This window comes from Panicum hallii, chromosome 8 (assembly GCF_002211085.1).
Source record: "Panicum hallii strain FIL2 chromosome 8, PHallii_v3.1, whole genome shotgun sequence".
NCBI lineage: Eukaryota > Viridiplantae > Streptophyta > Magnoliopsida > Poales > Poaceae > Panicum > Panicum hallii.
In genome coordinates, this window is record NC_038049.1 from 5,997,648 (window position 1) to 6,019,819 (window position 22,172).

Consider the following 22,172-nt stretch of genomic DNA (forward strand, 5'->3'; position numbering starts at 1 on the left):
CTTAAATTTATTTGTTGCCTTCTGCTGAATCTTAGTGATGCTGGTGATGTGAGATCAGGCACACTGTCACAGCAGTGTCAACAGCGCCGACAGCAGCCGCAGCTTACTTAAGCATGGATCATAATCCTGCACAGCACATCCAAATGAATGCCGCATCAACAGTGATCCTGAAAGGCACAGCACATGCATGCTCGATCCTCAGACCTCTGCCGCGTCGCGCCATCATGCACGCACACCCTTCCAAAATCCCGGCACAGAACTCAATGAAAAGGAAGCTGTCCATAACGACAGCTCAATTCTTCAGCTCATCAGACATTTCAAGTCAGAGACACCAGCCAGGAAAATAACAAGTGAAATAGTCTAGGATGTTTGGTTTTCTTCAGGGAAAAAAAATCAGAGGAAAATGAGTCCAGTCGCAGCTGAAAATCACCTACTATGATGCATGCTTGGTTGCTCCCCTACCTTATGACAAAGCAACAAACACCGGAAAAAAGAAAGGGGAAAAAAGACGATAATAACCTTGCATGTTCTCTCTCTCTCGCTGTTTCGCTTCACTCCTCTCTCTGCTTGGACGGCGGTGGATCACTTGTGGTGGCCGATTTAATGGAACAGTGAAATGGCGACCGATCGATATGCGGTCGGTTTGCTAGCTGGGTTACCAGGACGGATCAAGAATGGAAGGAATCACCAGGGACAGAATGGCGATCGCCTCCCTTAGCTTCCCTTGTCAGTCGGTCACTCGAGCTTGGGCGGCGGCGGGGACCCGGGGCCGCCGCGGAGGCAGGAGGGCCCGGCGGCCTGCGGCGGCGGCGGCATCATTCCAGCGGGCATCATCTGGAGAGGCATCTGCGGCGGCGCCGGCGGGGACGCCATGGCTGCCGCCACCGCCGGCTGCTCCTGCGGCGAGGTCTCCAGGCGCTTGGTGGCGAGGTTGTGCTTGTTGTTGTGCATCCACACCTTGAGCACGCGCCGCTTCACGCCGATCTCCTGGCAGAAGGCCTGCACCATGCCGTCGTCCAGCTTCTGGAGGCGCCACCCCACGCGCTCCGCGAACTCCAGCATGCGGGCCTTCTGCTCCGGGGTGAACTTGGTGCGGAACCGCTTCTTGGACGACGACGAGCCGCCGCTGCCGCCGCGCTCCGCGTCGCCGCCGCCCGCCGCGCCGCCGTCCATGTCGTCGGACTCCGAGCCGGTGTGCATCATGTTCAGCGGCATCACGTACTGGTGGTGGGGGAGGTGGTGGACGTGCCCGTGCCCGTGCCCCGGCGGCGGCAGCGCCGGGGGGAGCGCGCGCGCCGCGGCGTAGGCGCCGTAGGGGTCGGCCGCGGAGACCAGGAGCCCGCCGCCGCTGCCGCCCTTGCTGTGGTGCGGCAGGGCGGGGGCCAGGAGGCGGTGGGCGGCGCGGGGGCCGTGGCCGCGGCCGAACCCGTCGCCCACGGCGTACATGTCGACGTCGTCGTCGTCGTCCGCCTCCTTGCGGTGGAAGTTGCGGTGGCAGCCGCAGGCGGAGCACTTCAGCGCCTCCAGCGAGCCCTCCTCGCCGCTCGGCATGAACTCGCCGCACCCGTCGGTGGCGTTGCCGCCGATGGCCGCCGCGTGGTTCTTCAGGCACTCGCGGTACCTCACCGCGGCGCTACCCCCGCCGCCGCCAATGCCGGCGCCGGCCGCCAGCCCGCGCTTTTTCCCGGAGCTCTCCATCTCCTCTGCCGGCGCGGCAGGCGGCGACGGAGGCAGCGCCGGGGACTGGCCATTGTTGTTGCCATGGTGCAACTGCAGGACATGGCCGCCGGCGCTCCCACCGCCGACGCCGGCACCGTAGGGAGAGACGACGACGTTGGCGTGCCTTGGGATCGCGAGCTCGCCCTGCGTGCCAGACAGATCCATGCCTCCTCCTGATCCCTCCTCGTCTCGGCGGCGCCTCTCCAGAGAGAAGATGCTTCTTGCTGCAGCAGCAGCTGCTGACGCTTCTGTTCTCTGCAGCGGCACAATGGAAACCATGATGAGAGAACAAGCAAGAAAAGGCCGATGGCGCCCAGAGCTCCCCTCACTCACTCTCAAGGATAGATGCAACAAAATTCTCAGTGTTTCTTGGGACTCTCAACACAGGAGGCACTAAAGGGTGAGAGAGAGAACAAAAAGGGGGCTGCACTGAGGTGAGGTGCATGGTGGGGGATCTTGGGACCTTATCAAGAAGATACTACTTGCAAAACCCAAGATGGAGGAGGTAAGCAAGCTGCTAAATTATGAGGCCATAGAATAATGCATATTGTTATCTGTGCTTGCTTGCTGCCATGCCCTATACATCATCTATCTTGCCACAGCTTCTTCTTCTACTGCTTTCTTGGGGTCCTCCCCATGACCCCATGCACTGCAAAACAAGATCACATACAACTTGGAAGGAACGGAGGAAGGAGAAGCTACTCACTCAGTGGCTGTAGTGCAAGAAGGATGAACAGTGAGGCTGTTCTTACAAAAGGCAGCAGGGTTACTTTGAGCTGCCTGCTTGATTTTTACTGGTTACTGATATATATACTGCTTCTAGACTACTGTATTCTTTTGTTTTCCTCCCCCATTAGATGTATGTATGAGCTATGGACCAGCCTTTGACCACACTCTCTCTTTCTCTCTTAAATCCTAGGCTTGCAATGGCAACACACCACTTATCTCTCCTCCCCCTTGAACCAGACACAGAGCAACAAGGACTACTAGAGGAAGCTATGAAGGAGGAGCTCTGCTGCTGCGCAGATGTTTTGTGTCTAGTAAGCTAGGTGCAATATTTGTTTGTGTGTGCGGCCGTGAGGGTGCGTCTTGGAGACCACAAGAGATTTTATTTTCTCCACTGGATTGCTCTCTCTGGACAGTCAAGGAAGAGAGAGAGAGAGAGAGAGAGGGGGGGGGGTGGAGGAGGAAGAGAGACCAAAAGCCAACCAACCTTGTTGCATGCGTCAAGGGCTAATCGAGAGGACAAAGGAGCAGGGGGGGGGCAAGGACTCAGCCTTTGCAGCTTCCACCATTGCAGTGAGGTGACTAGCGGGCTCGCTAGGCCATGCTAGCCGGCCGCTGCAATGTGGCGATAAAAGAAAACAAGAGAGAGGAAAGATGAGAAGGAGCACTTATGGACGAGGCTTAGAGGAGAGAGAGAGAAAGAGCAGAGACAGAGAATTTTGTAGGAGGATTCTAAGAGAAATAGTAGCGTCTGGTGCTTGCTTTGCTTTGCTTGCACTATCAGGAATCCAAGTTTCCTTCAGAGAGAGATGGGAGAGGCAGTGGCCTGTCAGAGGGGAGAGAGAGGATGCCCAGCCCAAACTTGATATTTTTGTTTTTGAGATCCAAAAGAATGATATTTCTGTTGTCCCTTCTCTCTCTGATTTTATTTTGTCAGAGAGAGGAGAGTTAAAGAGATCTCCAATGGAAAAGGCACTCAGTTAATGCTCTCTCATGGGCACCATGTTTTCACAAAAACCTTGTGCTCAGTATTTATTTGTCATGCATGATAGAGGGGCCTATTCATGATGGACAGTCTTTGCCTGCTGATCACAAGCCATAACTACGGTGCCCAATTTTTATTTAGTTTTCTAAACTGAATATATTTTGAAGCATAACTTAGCCAACACATAAGCCATGTAATTGTCCTAATGAAGTATCACAGCACCACCTAAATCACAGATTAGCATCAACTATAGAAATCAAATGATGACGATAATAGTACAAAAAAAAACAAGCATGATAAGATCAAACACAATCTGTTTAAATATTTTACATAGTGATTTATAAATTTTTAATTTACTTACGTAATAGTATGAGTCCTCAAAACAGGCAGAAGACTCCATTTGCCCATACCTTTCCGTTTCTCGTGATGTTAACAGGACCAAAAACACGGCAGTCAGCACAAAGAACAAACGCGCATACCGACAAACTGATCTTTGGTGGTCTGAAGAACGCCACGCAATTAGTTTAAGCAAGATATAGGCGCGTCTCCATACCCTAACAGCTATTAGTGCAATCACCAAACAATTTGCTACAGAGCATAGTCAGTAGTACAAAAAAAAATGCTTAAGGCACCCATGACCCCAAAATGACCACAGTGTTAGCAGCACGCAGCATCTTATCAGCCATCAGATTGTAGGAGGAGAGCATAGTGGGTTTGTCTGTATCACACAGAAGTGCATCATTGTGCCCTAAGAGTTGACCATACCACCGTGTCCTAATGGTACCCCACAATGACCACACCACTAACCAATCATCTCATGCCTCCTTGAAATGTGCAACGACAGCAGCAGGATTGCAATGTGCAGGCCCTCAAGGGTCAAAATGGCATGTGGCAGCATAAAGTAGTGATGCTAGCAACCAATAAAATAAACCCAGGTTAGCAGACAGCAGGGTTAGTTTGACACCTTTTGTTTTAGTCAGAGCCCCTGACTAGATTAGTTAGATGATGATTACATCCTAATCAAGACAAAGCCCACAGTCTTTTTTTGAAGGGAGGAAATCAGTTCAGTTTAAATATGTTGCTAGTATGGTCATAGAAGAGTACAAGATGTCATCCCAAAGATTCTCATAATTGCCCAGTGGCATGATTTGAGTTAGCACCTACTGCATCACCTTGGGGTGTGCAAAGGCATGCATTACTCAGGCCCACTAAACCCAAAGCTTTGGATCCTGCAACTTTTATCTCTCTACCAGCTGCCTGAATGAAATGTTGCTGGGGGTGTGCATGCCTACTCCTATGCCTAGTCCCTAGCGGATGGGTGAGTGCTCTTGTCCTTCACTGCACAAACATTCCCCTGCCTGCCTAGAAAGAAAAGTTAAAATTGCCAAGTCTTTCTTTAACAGCACAAAGCTTCAGTTTAGGGCACATGATGGAATCCGTTGGGATTAGATAATCACCTTGCATGGGAATTAGATTCCCCTTTCCACGTGGGGGAGGGGGAACGGTCCTAATCACTTCTTTTGGTGGTGAATATTATAAAGTGCTGCCTAAGCAATGCAAGTGCACACAGAATGATCTTTAGGGTACTACATACAAGACACCCGACTTTTTCTTTCTATCAACTGAATGTCCCCCAATATCACAAGGAATGTTCATTCTTTCCTCCATGAGATCTTTAGAACAATATAAGGCTGGATGATCCAGGAATATCTCTCCACGGAGAAAAGAGATTAAAGGTGCATATATGCATCCTTAGCTTTCTCTGAATTTATTTTGTTCTCCTTTTTTTTTGCCTTTGCTTTTCTTTCCCTGTTCATGTAAGGTTGGTTCATTCAAAGCCTAGACAGGGTGAGCTCCCCTATTGCAGTTATGCGTATTTTTGCTTCGCCTTTTGGTTTTCTGGCGCCTGCCTTGCACATCACTATCACTTTATTCTTCAATATCTTGCTGCTTTATTCTACTTAAGCCTCATTCCAGCTACCTTTGTTGACCTTCTGTGTATTTTTGTTTTGTTTGATAATTTTTTTATTTTTCTGTGCCTATGCCTGTTGTGGGCTTTTTTTTTAATATTGCTGAGAGGTGTCAGCAACATGTTATTAGGCCTATATATGTTGATATTTGAGAATATGTCAAATATACTTTTACATTTACTCTATCTTTATGTGATTTATGCATCATAACACACCAAGTCTTAAATGGATGTTCTTTCTAGATGTAAACTCTTATGTTTCTCTAAATTAAGGATTGGTTCTATAAGAGTATATTAGTGGCAAACATATACTAGCACTGGTTCTATAGAATTTCTGAATCTGCTCGGATTTATGTCAGGTTGGGCTTGGGCTCAGATTAGACTATGACTAGGACTGGTAGGCAATATTGGGCTGGGCTGCTGTAGCACTGCGCTAAATGATTTATGAGGAAATGAATACTCCTTTATTTCAATGATGTAAATAGCAATACGTCATTTCAACGTATAGTGACACGGCTGATGCAGCCTCAGTGATGTAATCTCAGCATGTCATTTGTTTGGTGCCTTTTTCTCTATATGAATTGTGGGCTGAGAGATTTAACACTAGTAATGGCGTTTGACCCCCTCTAAAACCGCTCCGCGTTCTACTGATTGTGTCCGTATGAGAGATGGAAAAAAAGTAGACACAGAAAAATACTTAACTAGACTAGAATTAAAGCAATCCAAGAAAAAAAAAAGGGCATCTTAAAAAGCTGCAGCGTGTTAGCTCGTGTTTGGACATCTTTTGTTAAAACATCGTTGGAAAGAGGAGTAAAATGGGGAGATTTATTCACGCATGCTCTAACAGTGGACCACTGGCTGAGTTATCCAACCTAACCTGGATATGCATGAAAGCTCAGCCTCAGGATTCGATGTTTGGTTGATGTAGCCCCCAAATTCAATGGATCACAGGATTGTCTTGGCTTTGCATATTCAATGCCATTAAATGAGCTAGTATGTTTCTGAGTGAGGGTTAGCAGTTGGCGTGAAGATCAGTGAAGAGGGGGGCGCGGGGGATGCAATTTAGTCCTTCTTTGAATTTTTTTTTACCTTTGGACCCCTAGCAGAAAGCTTTGAAGAAATGGACCCCGATATGGCACCAAAAGTCACGGCGCCGATACGGATCCAAATATAAAAATCTTTCCAAAAAATTGCAAAAAAAAATAGGCGGTTGTACAGTTCACTAGTGCATTGCTTGAAGTTCTTAACTTTAGCTGATCGAGGTGTTGGATGCACACTTCAAAAGAAATTATATATCCTTGCAAAATGATTATACTGAAAGATACGTACTTGTTGATGCAGATATACTAATTTGCAAAGTGTTCTCTTCTATTACATCTAATAATTAGTTAAAAATGTGGTGGTCTTCATGCTAGTAGAAAATACTTAAGAAAAATGTCATTGAAAACTACATTGATTTCTAGAGACCAAGAATCTATTTACATTTTTAATAGCAGAGTATAAAATCCTTCTTTCAAGAAAAAGTTCCCCTTACCCTTCATTTTGTGTATGAAATGTTTCCTCCATTCTTATGATGCGAATTGTTTTATAAAATACACGCAGACTAAAGTTCCTATAAAATTCTGGAGTTATAAACAGTCCTAATTAAATCTTTTAGGATGTGGACTTTTTTGGATTCTAAAAATTGAGTTGATGACTGGAATAGAGGAATTAATACTGACATTAAAAATAATATATCTTTTTTGCGAGCTGGAGATAGAGTTTCTTGTAGGTCTGACTCAATTATTTAATACATTTGGTGCCTAATATATGTGAACAACTGTGAATGGTGTGTTTTAAATTTTTTTAATAAAGACTTTTAATTTATTTTGGGTATTGGCGCGCGCGTGTATTCCCCTTTTACTCAGGAATAAAAATGATGAGTTATTGGAGATAACTACAGAGGCACCACTCGCCCCCCTACCCTAGAAATTCTAGGATGTCAAACAATGGTCACAGATGTAACCTGCTCCCACTTTCAGGAATATTATTTTACATATATATGAGCTCACGTATATATAGTGAGTATTAGCACCTAAGAGCACACAAATTTTTTATCGAGTATTATTCAGATTTACAGAGTGATTTAGGAAACAATATTACAAGAAAATGATACGATGAGATTATTAAGTCAATGAATATCAAAATAACAGGCCAATACTAGAAGGATAACTCATACATCATTAAATAATCAAGAATTTCAGAAACAAGTGGTCCAAAAGAATGCTGTGGTTGTTACCTTCAAACTTTGAATTGAGGTTTACTACGACAGCAAAGCTCCACCACGTTCCGTCCTCCTAAAAAGATACCATGACAATCTTGATCGATAAGACTATGAAACAAAAGTCTCTTTGCAACAATAGAAACTTAGGATGATCAAAATTGCACTCACACTGCTTGAAACTAACAGGGTCAGAGGTAGAGACATAAGCGAGAACAAGCCGTGCTTATATAGTGTTCTGGCTAATGGGTGCAATTTATTGATTCCAAGATCTCGGCAAAAAAAAGCCAAATTACCGGGACTAGGATGAGGAAAATAGGGGGAGCGAGTCCACTTGACACCCTTTTCTACGTCATGGACTGACACGCTGCTACCTAGTCCCACACATGAATGACAGATGGTGGTCAAATGACATGCATGATACGACTCTATACCATTTGTCAAGGTCTAATAAGGCTAGTCTCAGTGAACAGTTTTATACCATAGTTACCAAGACTGAGAACTAGATAATTGTGCCGGCTGAGTTTCATAGAGCTCTCTCATCCCAATAAACTCCCTCCTTCTCTCTCCTAGCCATGTCAGCAAAATTGATGACGTAGCATAGAATTTAATGCTATGAAATTCTTCATGAAACTCCCATTGGGACTGGTCTAAGAAACCGTCACTAGAATTAATTATGAACCATATTAAAATTAATTATGAACCATATTTAGAGAATCCATTTTATACATATGTCATTAGAAAAAGATTGAATTCACAACATCCCCATTCTACAAGGGCCTACACATGCATAGATACAAGTGTCACCTTAATAGCGGCATGGTTTACACTTGTTAACTTAGTGGGTACACGTGTGTATAAAATATGGTTGACTAATAGACAACTGAATTTGGCATATTCACTTTAACTTAACCATAGAACCGAGCATTATTACTCCCACTAGTGGTGGTTGAGTGTGATTCATGCTGGTCAACACAAGTTATTCAGACGTCATGGGGGATGGTTCTTGTCATTTAAAATTTTTACAGATTACTCAAGATATAGGGTTAACATAAACACAAAATGTGTTGGGTAACTCAACTTGCCAATGTTGAGTATACTCATATGCACCATTTCATCAGAAAATCAGTGGAACCCACGCGAAACATTTTAGATAATAAAATTCTTAAAAATTAAATATACTGTTTTAAAAACACTATATTAGTTTCGCCACTGCAATGTGCGCCAAGTCAGTTCTTCTTCTTTTGGATGTGTATGCTATGTCTTCTATGAAGTAAATTCAGCTAAAAATATATTTAACACAAAAGAGCTTATATCAGTTTTTCTATAAATTAAACGTATATACTACAACCAGTTATGATGAGAATATATTGTTTTCATTATATAATTTAAATAAACTATAAAATGCAATGGAACGATGGAGCCAAGATTAGTTTTGATTAGTTATATTTTTAGAAAAATGTTGGTACTAGTTTCATATTTTTCTGATTTAAAATGAAGTAGTTTTGATTTTTTAGATCTAATTCAATTTTTTTTACTTTTTAAATAAAAATACAAGAACACCTTCGAAACCACTCTAGGGGTCAAATTTGTCCAGTTTTGTAGATGAACGTTGAAAATCGGACTTCTGCGATAATTCGAAGGTGTAAACCGGACTTTTCCCTTTCCTAAACAACCAAAGTTATTATCTGGCAATAACTGACAAGGTGTAAAATGAGTGGCCTAATGTGAGAGTGCAATAACTTCTGGAATTACTCTAGTTGCCAAGAGATATAACCACTATATAACATCCTCCTGTTTCTTCCCTCCAATGTATATGTAGGTACACCTTATTCAGAATTAGGAACAAAGGATTCACACGTGCACATTTGCACAGTCTGCTTACATGTGCGCGCTATTTTTTTATCACTGTACATTCTGTCTACGTCAACCTCTGGGGAACCACATTTTTTGTTGGTACAAATATAGCTCTTGTCATATTTTATTACATCATAAGTATGAGTCAGAATTAACAAAAAAATATGGACTCTAGACATAGTCACTCCATTCTGTATCATATGATGTCTAAGCTTAAGTTAATCGGTCCAAAGTTAAGAACTAATTCGTTTGTTATAAACGTCATATATCTGAGAACGGAAATAGTAACCATTTCAAGGTAAAGTATAACCTTTGCTTTGATTTTTTTTATTCTGATTTGTAATTTGGACATCCTCGTGGGTCGACCTGTTGAACTTGGTTTACGTCGCCACTAGAACTACAAGCTCTACTTGGCTGCAGCCTGAACGAGGAAAAGCAAGGCCGACCACTAATGCTACATGTCTACATACAAGTATTTACAGAATCCTACAAATTAACAAGCTGATGAGTAAACCTAGCTGACCTGCTGGTGAACCAACCTCTAGTTTGTCATCTCATCACCGGCTGCTGGTCCACACCATTCAGGGATCAGGCCCTGGCATGGTCGCATGGCCGGAGCAGGGCAGCAGGATAATTTGGATGAACCTCCATTACTAGCGTCAGCCGTGGCACATGCGTTCGTCATGCGTAACTGACACTCGAATCAGTCTGGTAGCTAAGCCCGGATGGCCAGACACGTACGTGCTCAGCAGGGCCACATGCAAAGAGCAGTGATCTGGCTGGATGATTTCATCACCGTTCAGATTCTTTCGATTACGGGCCATCATGCAACCTTTGATCATCGTCGTCTTCCTCTTCAGCTACTCTGCTCTGCAAGCCTTGCTAAATCTCGGGAAATGTTGTGTACACCGCCACCTTACTCTACTCCATCCCCCTTGCTGAACCTTATTGGGTCAGCCCTTATTTACTAGGCTTTCTCTAGCAGATTGCAGACTACACAGCTCGGCCCAAGAAGAATCATCCCACTACTTGTTCATCGATGTTCAGTTTTTGACCGTCTTGTTTTTGCTGCTTTATACTCCATGCTACTGATGCGGGAAGAATATGCTTTATTCATCACAATGACAATGTTATCGTTGATCGGTAAAATAATCAAATTGATCCGATGCTATGGCCAACCACGAAAAATCCCTTATTGTACGCATCCATTTGCGGCCCAAACCAAACCGTGTACAGGAAACCCTTGAATGCATAGAGGATAAGAGCAAAGGGTCATGGCACATTGTCCATCTCATCAAGCATACAAAATAATGCAGTGTCAAGCGAGCCGGAGAATCTCATATATGTGGCATTTCAGTTGATCTGACTCGAATAATCCAATCTACGTGGCACATCGTTCCACGGAGCAAAGCAAAGGAAAACAGCATAAACCAAAAAGGTTAAGAGGAACAGTAGGCACAAAACACAGCAAGTTCAACGAATCACCTCTAGACAATGATTGATTGTTTTTTTAACTCTTCAGGAACCTTTAGGAACCTCAAGACAAAAGTGACAGCATGGGCCATTCACCAAGTCAACCAGTGAAATCCGAAATGAAGAACGTCAAAATTAAATGCACAACACCTACAAATTATTGTACAAACGGTGAGCACCCATGGGGCACACGAGCAGCTGCCTCTTCCCTCTCATCCTCAATCCAGCTTCTCCAGTTCACCCATTCGCTCAATTATCGCCTGCAAAAGTGAAAGGGGTATTAATTATCATTAATTCAATATCTATGCTTTAACACGAAAGCCAACACTTGGAATCATTGGTAGGGCGATGGACAGGTGAATCAAGATTATAATACAAGTCAGTTATCACATCTTAGGCTCCAATGTGAAAATTGCCATTGCATCTAACGAACAACAGATATGAAGAAAAGTAAAAAAATAAGCATCACTAGTACTGGACATGTGCGATAGTATTTAGTTCTGTCATGCTACATGCAAAATTGTCAAAACTAAATAAAGTCCATCTGAAAGGATACTGATGAGAAGGTTACAGGTCAAGAAATTATTGACATATGCTAGTCAAATGCAATAACCTAAGAAATAAAGTCAAAAGCCAGTTCATGGTAACTTTCCAAATCAGAGCGAAATCAGATATTTTAAAGAGCACCGGAGAACTGATATATCCAAGTGCTACTAGTTGTGGAAGTAGATACTCCAAAAAGAGAGGGGGAAATGACGTATACCTTTTTGCTTGTTTCTTGCAGCTCTCCAGCAAGAATAAATTCATCTAATATCAGATAAACCTTCAAGATAAAGAGAACAGAAATAAGAATTCGTAGATTCTGAACTTAAATTGCTAAAATTATAAAAACCAACGTTTATAAAGCTACATTGTATGTTCAGTGTTTAGTCAGCTGATTTCTGACAGATGTTTTCTTGGCATTTGAATGAAGCTATATGACCATGTGAAACTATCACTTGCAATGCTAAGTAGTGAAACAAGAAAGGCTACATATGTATTGTTTTGATCATGGAAAACAGTGAAGCAGAAAGAGTATAAACAAGTCCACTGGTTAGTCCAATGGGGTGTTTCATTTAATACACATAAAGGGATCATCAGCATCAACGATCATAACTGTGCCACAAACAAAGAATTTTACAGGGTAAACTAGAAAAAGAAAGATCTGTTACCTTGTGAAAATTAAACACCAAATCAAGCTCACAAACATTGCTAAAGAAATGGTCCAATATCTCGACAAACAAGTGAATACATTCCAAGTATGCCAACTCGTTGTCAGTTATGTCCACACAAATTGAAAAAAACAGCCCTGCATATCTTCTGTAGATAACTTTGTGCGTGCGAAACTGCATAAGAAAAATTCCAGATTAGCTGGAGAAAATGAAGTACTAGAAAATTCAGGACCTACATGGATCGGTAAAGGTACAGCAAATACTTTAATCGGAAATTGATTTATACTTTCCATTTAACATCTATCCACAAGGTAGTATAAAACTAGTCATGTTACTGGGGGATTAAAAACCAAACCTGCTACATGAACAAACGATTTTAACCAACAGGCTCATAGTTACAAAATGGAGATTTCAAAGCCAACTCTGCTACATGAACAAACAATTTGGACCAACAGACTCATAGGTACACAATCTATGCCAGTCATTAATAATTCTACTGTTTATATCCAAACATGAGCTTCACATTGGACTGAATATGGCCTGGACTGCGTTTTGTTTGCAAAATATTGAATCCAGTGACAAATCTTCCAACCAGCAATGAAAAGGATTTATATGTTTTTGCACATGACTTGAATTTATTTTTCAATCTTTTAAATCAGACAGAAGGATAGGCTCCATTTACTCTCCCTCCCGTCCTCCCTCATATTAATATGAAAAATTCTGAAAAGAATTGAAAGTAATTTCACAAGTATATCCCTGTATATACAGCTTGTATTGACGAAGATCTAGTTCTAGTTGCTTCATTGACATTCAACAATACAATGGTCACTAGCAATAAGACTAGTGGTGAGTCTCAGAGATTAATCCGGACTATCCCAAGTCACATGGTGAACCAACAGAATAATAGTACGTTATGTTAGATAACCAGACATATATATCCACAAATCAATCTACTAGGTGACAGCCTTAACAGAATTTCCACCAAGAAATCGAAACGCCGATAAAAAAGAACCTATTCATACGGCATATGTCATGCATTCACTCACAAAGGTCACATATTCACTCAGATAGTGTCGACATTACAAGTCTTTAATTCTTGATCAACAGACCACATCATCTGCTCAGTTGTTACTGTCATCAATGGAAATGAACTCTCATTTATCCCTAAACTCGCATTTGGTCCACCTCCCACATGCCACGACCTTTCTAACCATGCTCAATTACTACCCTAAGAAGAATTTGCAAAGATCGAGGAACCAGAGTTACCTCGACGAAATTGGTGAACTTGGGGTCCCGATTGACGACCAGCCGGTGCACCTGCGGGCCAGCAAGAAACCGAATCAATAAACCCGAACACAAAATCAAGAACGGGATTGAAAGCAGCTCTGATCCACGCATCTCACCTCGTACTCGACCTTGTGCTTTTCCGAATCCTCGAGCGGGACGTAGTACTTGGCCAGCCGCGTCTTCCCCTGCCGGTTCTGCAGCAGGATGAACCGGATCTGCACCGCCCCATGCCAAGGAAAAGACGAAAGTTTCAGTCAGATCCGATTGGAAGATTACCGAGGGGATCCCACGAGCACTCGAATCGATTGGGCGCGAGTTACCATGTCGTAATCAGGTCGGAAATCCGGCAAGGTTTTGGGTTGATTCCGCCACCTGCTTGCGCTGGGGAGAGAAACAAGAACCGCTCCGTTTTCCTTTTCCCCTTCGGCGCTGACGGTCAGACGAGGGAAGCCGAGGTGCCTCTCCGGTCACCGCCCACACAGTCAGAAGTCAGAAGTCAGAAGTCTCAAGTCTGCGGCCTGTTGCCCAGGCATCCACGGCTTCTGATTTTAGCATATCCCCCCTTCAGAAAGTAAAATTTTCTATGGTTTGCCAAGGCAATCAAACAAGAAAAATGAGCAGAATCGTGAAGGAAAACAATTTTATTTTTTAATGCACCTTTTCTGGTATTTCCAAAATAACACGCCGACAACAAGAATTACAAAATTATTACGTCATCGCTCTATGGTAGCGAGAAAAACAGTTTTAGCTTTGTGATTGCAGAGCAAAAATAAGATAGATCACCCTACAGCCCTACATGACCATGAGTTTATGCCAGCGCCGACCACGTGGCCATGAGCACAAATTCTATATACTAATACTAATATCTTCATATTGTGCATGTGCTAATTTAACTAATTTTTGCCCATAGCATGCAACGTTTCCATCAGAAATTTTAATTTAATCCAACATATATCACGAACGGGTGGACCTAAAGCGTGTGTAATAAAAACCGAATATAATGCTAATTTTAATATAAACAGACTCAAATACAATAAAAATTTTAAAAAGAAGGCCGCAATATTAGCTTCTCGTATGGCCATGTTATTTTCAGAATAAGTTAACCTGCCATGTCATAGTACACTTTTATTTTTAACAAAAATTGCTAATGCTGTTTCTATAGCGTGTGGTTCCAATTGCTTTCCAAAGGATACCGGTGTTGTGCTGTACATGCTCGCGGAAGAGGAGAATAAAAAGGAAACATATGCATGCATGCATGCAGAGAAAAGAAGATCAATGACGTCAACACATGCACTTAATTTTGAAAACTAAAAAAATTATAGTTTTAAAACCAAGCATCCAAATCAAAATCCGGTTGCACCGTTGCGCTTGCTTCATCAAGACCTTAAAAATAAGATCTCACATCAATATATTTTAGTAATATTTTTTAGTGTGGGAATATACTTTCTAGTGTATTATAATTTGCTTACCACATTCGAAAAAGTTGCTTATAACTTTACAAAAGATTGCTTCAGTCACCTTTGATGAATTAACATGATATTTTTTATGATATTGCGAAGATAAATTGGATGGTATGATCAGAGAAGAGGGTAAACAATTATGTTGTGGTAGGTGGATGTTTCATGCATGTTTAAGAATAGGTCATTTTGGCAAACTAGTTGAGCATTTTAACTAATTTGGTTTGGCATTTTTATATTCTACATAAGCAAATTATGTTTCTTTGAAAAACATAGTCAAAGCATATACAACTAGGATCTTATCTTGAAGGTGTTGTTGAAAGAAACATAACTGTGAAATCGGAATTTGAATTTGATGTCCGGTTTAAGAACTACAGCCTTTTTAAATTTTAACATTGGTTGCATGCGTTGATGTGAGTGATGAAAAGATATAAATATATATTTGTAATGGAAAAGCTACTTGTAATGGAAAAGCTACGACAGTGGTACCCTAACTCTATGAGAAAGATGAAGCTTGCTGTGTGGAGAGGATAAGATCTTTGTTGTGCATGAAATGGCTGAGCAGCGCGGCCGTAAAAGGTTACTAATCTACAACCCGCCAACCTGAAGTCTCTACCTTTTAAAAAAACAAAATCCTTGCAGAGAAAAACCAATTGAAAAAAAAAACAGCCGTGACCCGCGCGTCTGCCCTTCACTAGCGTCGTTGTGCCTAGAACACATACCATCATTTTCTGGACTCTTGGTTTAGCGATGGCACAGCAAGAGCACTACATGATGTTGATGGGTCTTCAGTTAAAACATGAGATCGCGCATCGACAGCTCAACAGCAGGAAGGGTTGTCCAGAGTACGGTCAAGGGTACCAGATATGGTATTGAGTAAATGTCCAAGAACTGAAAAAATGATAGTTCCATGTCAAAGTCAATGTTATTTAGTTTTTGATAAGTATATAATATTGATAAGACTCATTTAATTTTTGATATGCTAGTATCCTCAAATCCAAAGTACTTAAATTTCACCATGGATACCAAAACTTACGTGTTAGGTGCAAGTCATAAGATTAATGCATGTCTGGTTTTGAATAAATGACCAAGAATCAGAAAGATGTCGTATCCATGTCAATAAGGGTGGAATCGGATTCAGATAGCACCATTCAAGATATTTTAACTTGAATACGGATGTAGATCCGGATGTTCTTGAATACAAATACAAAATGGATAACTCGGATTCGGATTCACATTCGAATATTTACTCGATTTAGCATACTGCATTTAGCTATTTTCTTTATTAAACTTAATCTTAGTATTAAAATTAATATTTAATAACTTTGACACTAAAAATGGAGATAACTTTCAAATATTTCAATAGATACATCATTAGCAATATTAAAATTTGTACCATTTAATCATGGAATATGATTTATAGCTTCAATGATGTACTCACATTATTAATAGTAAATTAAAATTAGTTGTTAGTTATAATGATAAGTTTTAGATAGTTTTGTATAGTAGTTTATTCTTCACGGATATGGAGTGTCAGATGTTGTCAAATACGAATGTGGAATCAGATAGAGAAAATCAATAAAAACCGGATACCGATATATATCTCCACTTTAGTACCACATTAAATTCAGATAAGAATATCAATATCCATATTTAGTAAATTTTTAGCAGATATGGATATCGGATATTTCGGATATCCATATTCACATTTCCACCCCTACATTTTAACATCCTAGAGAAAAAAGAGGAAATATTTTGATAGGTAGAAACCATTGACAAAATTATTTAATTTTGTGACATGCTGCTAGTATCCCTATAGCAAAAGTACTGCTTTGACACTAAGAAATTGTACTAAAATCCGAGTATTGAAGAATAAAAATGTTTCAAAATCTTTAAAAGCAATGCGTAAAAACTGATTCTATATCACTACTAGAAAATTGACCTTTTGCAACGCTAGAAATTAGGGCAATAAGGACCAAATCATGGTAATATATATCAATTGCCACAGCAGGATGGTCGTTGGCAGCCGTTGCATAGTTGCGTGGTAAATACTTTGGGTAATATTTTTTTGGTTATGTTGCAATAAATATGGTATTGCCACATAAATAAGCGTTGAATTTGATACGTTTTGCAATGACCGGAGTCGAGACAATAGTATGTATTGCCATGCAACGAAGCATTGCATTAGATAGGTTTAGCAATGACCAAAATCGAGGCAATAGTATGTATTACCACAGTTTTATGGGTTGCATTAGACATTACATGCAACGGACAACGACGTGGCCATAGATTCTAGTGCCACAACCATCGTTGTTGTATTGCAACATAAGATTTAGTAGCAATAGTCTATATTACCATGATAAGATATTGTGGAAATAGGTTATATTGACACGTGAATATTTGGTGGAAATAAGTTATATGACTTGCAAAGTCGCCGATGATGATGAGGGCCCAGCCTTTGGTTCTTAGGGAGACGGCGACCTGCAGGAGCATCATTGTCCAGTGGGTTCTTAGCACACAGATGGAGCAACCAAACAAGCAACAACACTATAATAGGTTCTAGACTGACTTCATCATCAACAATCAGCGTACATATATCATCATTGATGAAGTTTTGATTCGGTCAATAAATTTGGCTTGACTATACGTAAATATCTACATCCATACAATGTTGAGTGGCTCAATGATTATGCCAAGTTCGAGGTAACACAAATAATATGAATTTATTTTTCCGTTGGTACATATGTTGATTCTGTTGATTGTGATGTGACACCATGTTCTCTTTTATTAGATCATCCATAGAAATATAATAATGATGTGCTTAATCATTGTAGAAGTAATAAAATAATTTTGCATGATGATAAAGGGAGAACCGAGAATGAAAAGAAAGAGCTTAACAATAAATCTGAAAATCAGCAATAAACATTCACAACGAGCCTCTCAAGGAGGAAGACAACTCGAGCCTCTTTGGTTTTGAGCACAAGTCTCGTTCCTGCAATTTTGAACCTATTTTTGTTGTAGCCCCTTCCAGGTTACAGCACTAGCCCACGAAGGCGCTGGCAGCTTAGGGTGTGTTTGGTTTAGCTGTGAGCTGTGAAAAAACTGCTGTGAACTGTTTGCTGTATAAAAGCTGCTGTGAGCTGATAGCTGTGAAAAAACTGAAAGTCGTTTGGTTCACCCTGCTTTGAGAAAGCTGCTGTAATACCTTGAAACCCTGATATACTATATTTATACTCAAAATAATCGCAGTACATAGATTGTTTGGTTTACATGACTTGTCAGTGACTAATTTTAAGTTCAAATAAAATAACTAAAATATAAGACATACCTCTATGCTACTTATTGACTAACCAAACCATCAGTTATCATCTCACGGATACTGTTCATGGTAACCTCGTTATGTCCCTCTACCTCATCGCCTTGTTGTGCTGCTGTTGCTGCTGTTGTTGCATCTGCCGCTCGAGGCATGTACTCCTCATTTGCATCACATCTATCAAACTCTTTATCGCTCAAATGGCTATCACGAATGAAATTGTGTAATACAATACAAGCTATGATGATTTTTGCTTGTTTTCGAGTTGAGAAACGTGGCATAGCTTTTAATATACGCTATTTTTGCTTTAGAACTCCAAATGATCGCTCAATTACATTACGAAGGGACGAGTGCAAGTAGTTGAATATCTCGTACTTTCCTTGCGGTGGACGACCACAACGATGATGAAATTCCGGTAGATGGTATGTGCTCCCCTTGAAAGGAGCAAGATATCCAATTTTGTTGGGATAGCCAGAGTCCACAAGATAATACTTATCTGTAAAAAATATAATTAGTATTATAGAAAGTGTTATCTATAGAAGAAAATTTTCTCATATTTGTACCTTTTGGTGGGACAGGAAAGGAATCAAAATTTGACAATGCATGATTAAGGATTCTTGTGTCATGTGCTGAACCCGGCCATCCGGCAACCGTAAATGTGAATCTCATATCAAAGTCACATATTGCAAGTATGTTTTGTGATGTATATCCATATCGACATGTGTGGTTAACCACCTCATCATTGGGAACTACGACCAGGATATGAGAACCATCTATAGCACCAATAGCACCTTTGAAATGAGGCCAAAAATGATCTTCTCTAAGCTTTTCATGTTCAGTGCTAAATGTTGGATCCTTAGGTTTGATGTTTTCTTTCCCCAACTTACACAAACATTTGAGAACCTCATTGAACTTCATATGAACGGTCCATGTTGATCGTACAAACCTGTTCTCAGCTTGTGAAAATGATTGGGGACCTCCAACAATCCATAGAAATATTGCCAATGACTCTATTGATCTAACATTATGAGTGGATTTTAGATCATACGAAGAGACCAATAAATCATGAAGTGCTATAAAAATATCAGGGCTCATCCGAAACATCTTATAAAAATATCTTGAACGATTGAAGCACCTCATAACCCATTGATATCCAGTTTCTGGAGCATCTTTATCTCTGTATTCACCTTTGTGCAAATATCGCTCATGGTACAGACTGCCCAAATTTCCAAGAACTGCAGCATGATGTGATAGTTCAGATAGTTGAGATACAAATAGTAGAGACTGCTGCTCTTTTTTTGCTAAGTCTTCCATGCTTGCATCCATCTAAACAGAAAGTGAAAAATACATAAGAGATATATATTGGTACACATGATATTGATAGTTTAAAGAAAACAGTGGTTTAAAGCAAATAGTGGTACAGAACCTAATGGTTCAAATCAACTAATTGTTCAAAGCAAAGAATAGCTCACAACATAATTATTAAAATAAAATAATAGTTCAGATGCCTTCATGCAGCCTTCTTCATCTCCTTCTCGTGCTCTCTCTCAATAAAATTATATCTGCCTTTATTCGTTTCAAGTAAGAAAAGGATCTGTCTAAATTCCGGCTTCATGATCAACAACGCAGCTGTATGCATCATAGAAGTTTTTTCTTGCACACCACACTCCTTGACCAACTTCATAGCGTCTGCAATAGTAGGGGCAGGGCTGGATGGAGGAGCTGATGATGCTTCAACACTTGAGCTGATCTTGTCAGCTACACCATCAATTTTCAGGCACGTGTTCTTATACATTCTAAAAAATGGACTTTTCTCCTCCTTGTCTTCAGCTGATCCGCATGTTTGTTTGCGCTTCTTTCCGGTTGCTTTTGGTTTCTTCAAAGCAGACAGCTTGATTGCAGAACTATCATCATTTTTTTTGTGCAACCTCTAACACATCGTCACTTGAGGAATCACTAGAGGAAATCTCTCCCGGACAGAACGCGGTAGCTCCAGTGACATGCACCTTATCAAACAAGAAATGCAAATCATCAAGGTATTTTGGACACGTTTTCGAAATCTCACATGATTGCACTTCACATCTCTCTCACTGTTGTTGCATCTCTGAAAAAAATGCAAGGTTCAGTCAAACATATTATGAGTGCATTTTGTATTATACTGAAATAACATCTTATCCTACCTCAAGGTGTTTATTCCACCATATGTCCGAGCAATCAACCATTTGATTTGCCTCATTCCATCCAAGACCAGTGGCAGCATTCTTCAATTCCATGAACTGTGTGTAATTTTTTTTCAAATTGTCCAGTTTATTCTTCAATTGTGTCTTTACTAATTTCACTCCACACCTTGCTAAAAACTTTTCCTCCATATTCTTCCAACCATTTCTAGTGAAACAACCTCCAGGCCTATTCCCAGCTAAAATCTCCTCCTTACAGATATCAATCAAGTGCTTCACATTTGCATTGTCCCAAACTGCCTTCTCAGCCATACTTTAGTAAAGATAAACAATAGTTGCATTAGAAGGTACAAATATTATTTTTCTAGCTTCATCAGTGCACTATATAACTCTATCCAAACCTATATGTATAATTACATGGTTATCATTTTATAGTCTATGTAATCTAAGAAGAATTTGTGATCACATGTAAACAAGCAAATGAATCAATAACTGGGCCACCAGTCACCACCAACAGCATACAGTAAAGAAGTTCCATATGTGAGGTCCCATTATCTGACCTTGACAAATATACAAAACTCAAGCATTTGTAATGTTAAGGCTGTTGTAAATTGCAAGCATATACCCGATATACAATGAAGAATAGGGGAGTGCATTACAAGTTTCAAGATAACACACTTCAGCATTACATTATTTGGAGACAGAAAAATAGAGTTCATCATCCAGACATTAGCAGACAGACAGATGACATGGACAATTTTCGGAAAACTTAAGAACAAACACTGGGAATCATACATTGGCGCATGCTATGCTACTACATATTCTGGAACCTTGTCCAAATTATCAGAGAATAACACATTGTACCTCAATCTCATTAGTATTATGGTCTTACTGGTGGTCAAATCAATGGAAGCATATCATTTCTGATCGGCGAGGCAAAGAGAAAAAGAAACAGGAATTGACGGAGAGGGAAGATAAAGAAGACATGAACCTTGCTAAATCCGTCGAGGATCCGATCGTCGATGGCGGAGGATGAGAGGAGACCGCCGGGGGAGGGGCGGGGCCGGGGGCGGGGCGGGGCCGGGGGGCGGGGCGACGCCGGGGGGAGGGCCGCGCCGGGGGGCAGGGCCGCGCGGGGGGGGGGGTGGGGGGGGAGGGGCTGCGCCGGGGGAGCTTCTGGTCATGCGTGAGGTGGAGAAGGGGAAAAGAACGAAGGGAGAAGAAAAGAAATGAATTGGTACTTTTATAATGAGTGACAGTGGGTAATTTTTGCGACTTTTCTGATCACCCTAACGCAGCAAAAGCATGTGCCCAGCTGCTGTGCGATTTGCAGCGGTGGAAGCAGCTTGCGGTGGGAAAAGCAGCTACACTTTCGACCTGTTTGATTTGGATTCTACTTTTTCACAGCAGAAGCAGCCTACGAAAGCAGAACCAAACACAGGCTTAGTCCGGAAGCCTAGTTGTCCAGTTCGCTGCTAGGACCAGTACACTAGCCTACGAAGGCATCCGAAGGCCCATACGCAGAAGCCCATCAAGCGCTAGCAGCCCGATCTAGAAGGCACACACGCTGCCAGGTCTAGTCTGAAGGCCAGAAAGGCGTTGGAAGCCCAATCCGGAAGCTGGAGTTTGGGCTGAAATGGAAAGCCCGTGAACAAGGAACGCTTTGAAAATAACTTTTTCTGGCGAATCAATATTATTATTTTATTATAAATTTTGTGACGCTTGACGTTTAGCCTTT

General features: G+C 41.3%; 2 protein-coding genes across 4 annotated transcripts; both read right to left on the minus strand.

Moving 5' to 3' along the window:
- Positions 1-322: 322 nt before the first annotated feature.
- LOC112902140 (zinc-finger homeodomain protein 4-like) lies at positions 323-3,171 on the minus strand. 3 transcript variants are annotated; one of them, XM_025971070.1, is made up of 2 exons: positions 2,933-3,171; positions 323-1,974 (listed from the first exon to the last, which is right to left on the minus strand). In XM_025971070.1, the coding sequence occupies exon 2, from the start codon at positions 1,882-1,884 to the stop codon at positions 736-738; it is 1,149 nt and encodes a 382-aa protein (XP_025826855.1). In that variant the 5' UTR covers positions 1,885-1,974; positions 2,933-3,171; the 3' UTR covers positions 323-735. The 3 variants fall into 3 exon arrangements, with proteins under 3 accessions (XP_025826855.1, XP_025826856.1, XP_025826854.1); XM_025971071.1 differs by lacking the exon at positions 2,933-3,171 and adding an exon at positions 2,665-2,912; XM_025971069.1 differs by lacking the exon at positions 2,933-3,171 and adding an exon at positions 2,426-2,912.
- Positions 3,172-10,968: 7,797 nt separating this feature from the next.
- Positions 10,969-13,997, minus strand: LOC112901930 (AP-2 complex subunit sigma-like). The gene is made up of 6 exons (XM_025970802.1): positions 13,808-13,997; positions 13,604-13,702; positions 13,467-13,517; positions 12,201-12,374; positions 11,753-11,812; positions 10,969-11,249 (listed from the first exon to the last, which is right to left on the minus strand). The coding sequence occupies exons 1-6, from the start codon at positions 13,808-13,810 to the stop codon at positions 11,208-11,210; spliced, it is 429 nt and encodes a 142-aa protein (XP_025826587.1). The 5' UTR covers positions 13,811-13,997; the 3' UTR covers positions 10,969-11,207.
- Between the last annotated feature and the right edge of the window lie 8,175 nt (positions 13,998-22,172).

Bases quoted from the DNA above. Each gene is read 5' to 3' on its own strand.
- LOC112902140 (XM_025971070.1), bottom strand. From the start codon at position 1,884: ATGGATCTGTCTGGCACGCAGGGCGAGCTCGCGATCCCAAGGCACGCC.
- LOC112901930 (XM_025970802.1), bottom strand. The intron at 13,518-13,603 runs GTGAGATGCGTG...GCTGGCCCGCAG, and splicing joins AGCACAAGGTCGAGTACGAG to GTGCACCGGCTGGTCGTCAA. The intron at 11,813-12,200 runs GTAACAGATCTT...TTTATCTTGAAG, and splicing joins TGGTGTTTAATTTTCACAAG to GTTTATCTGATATTAGATGA.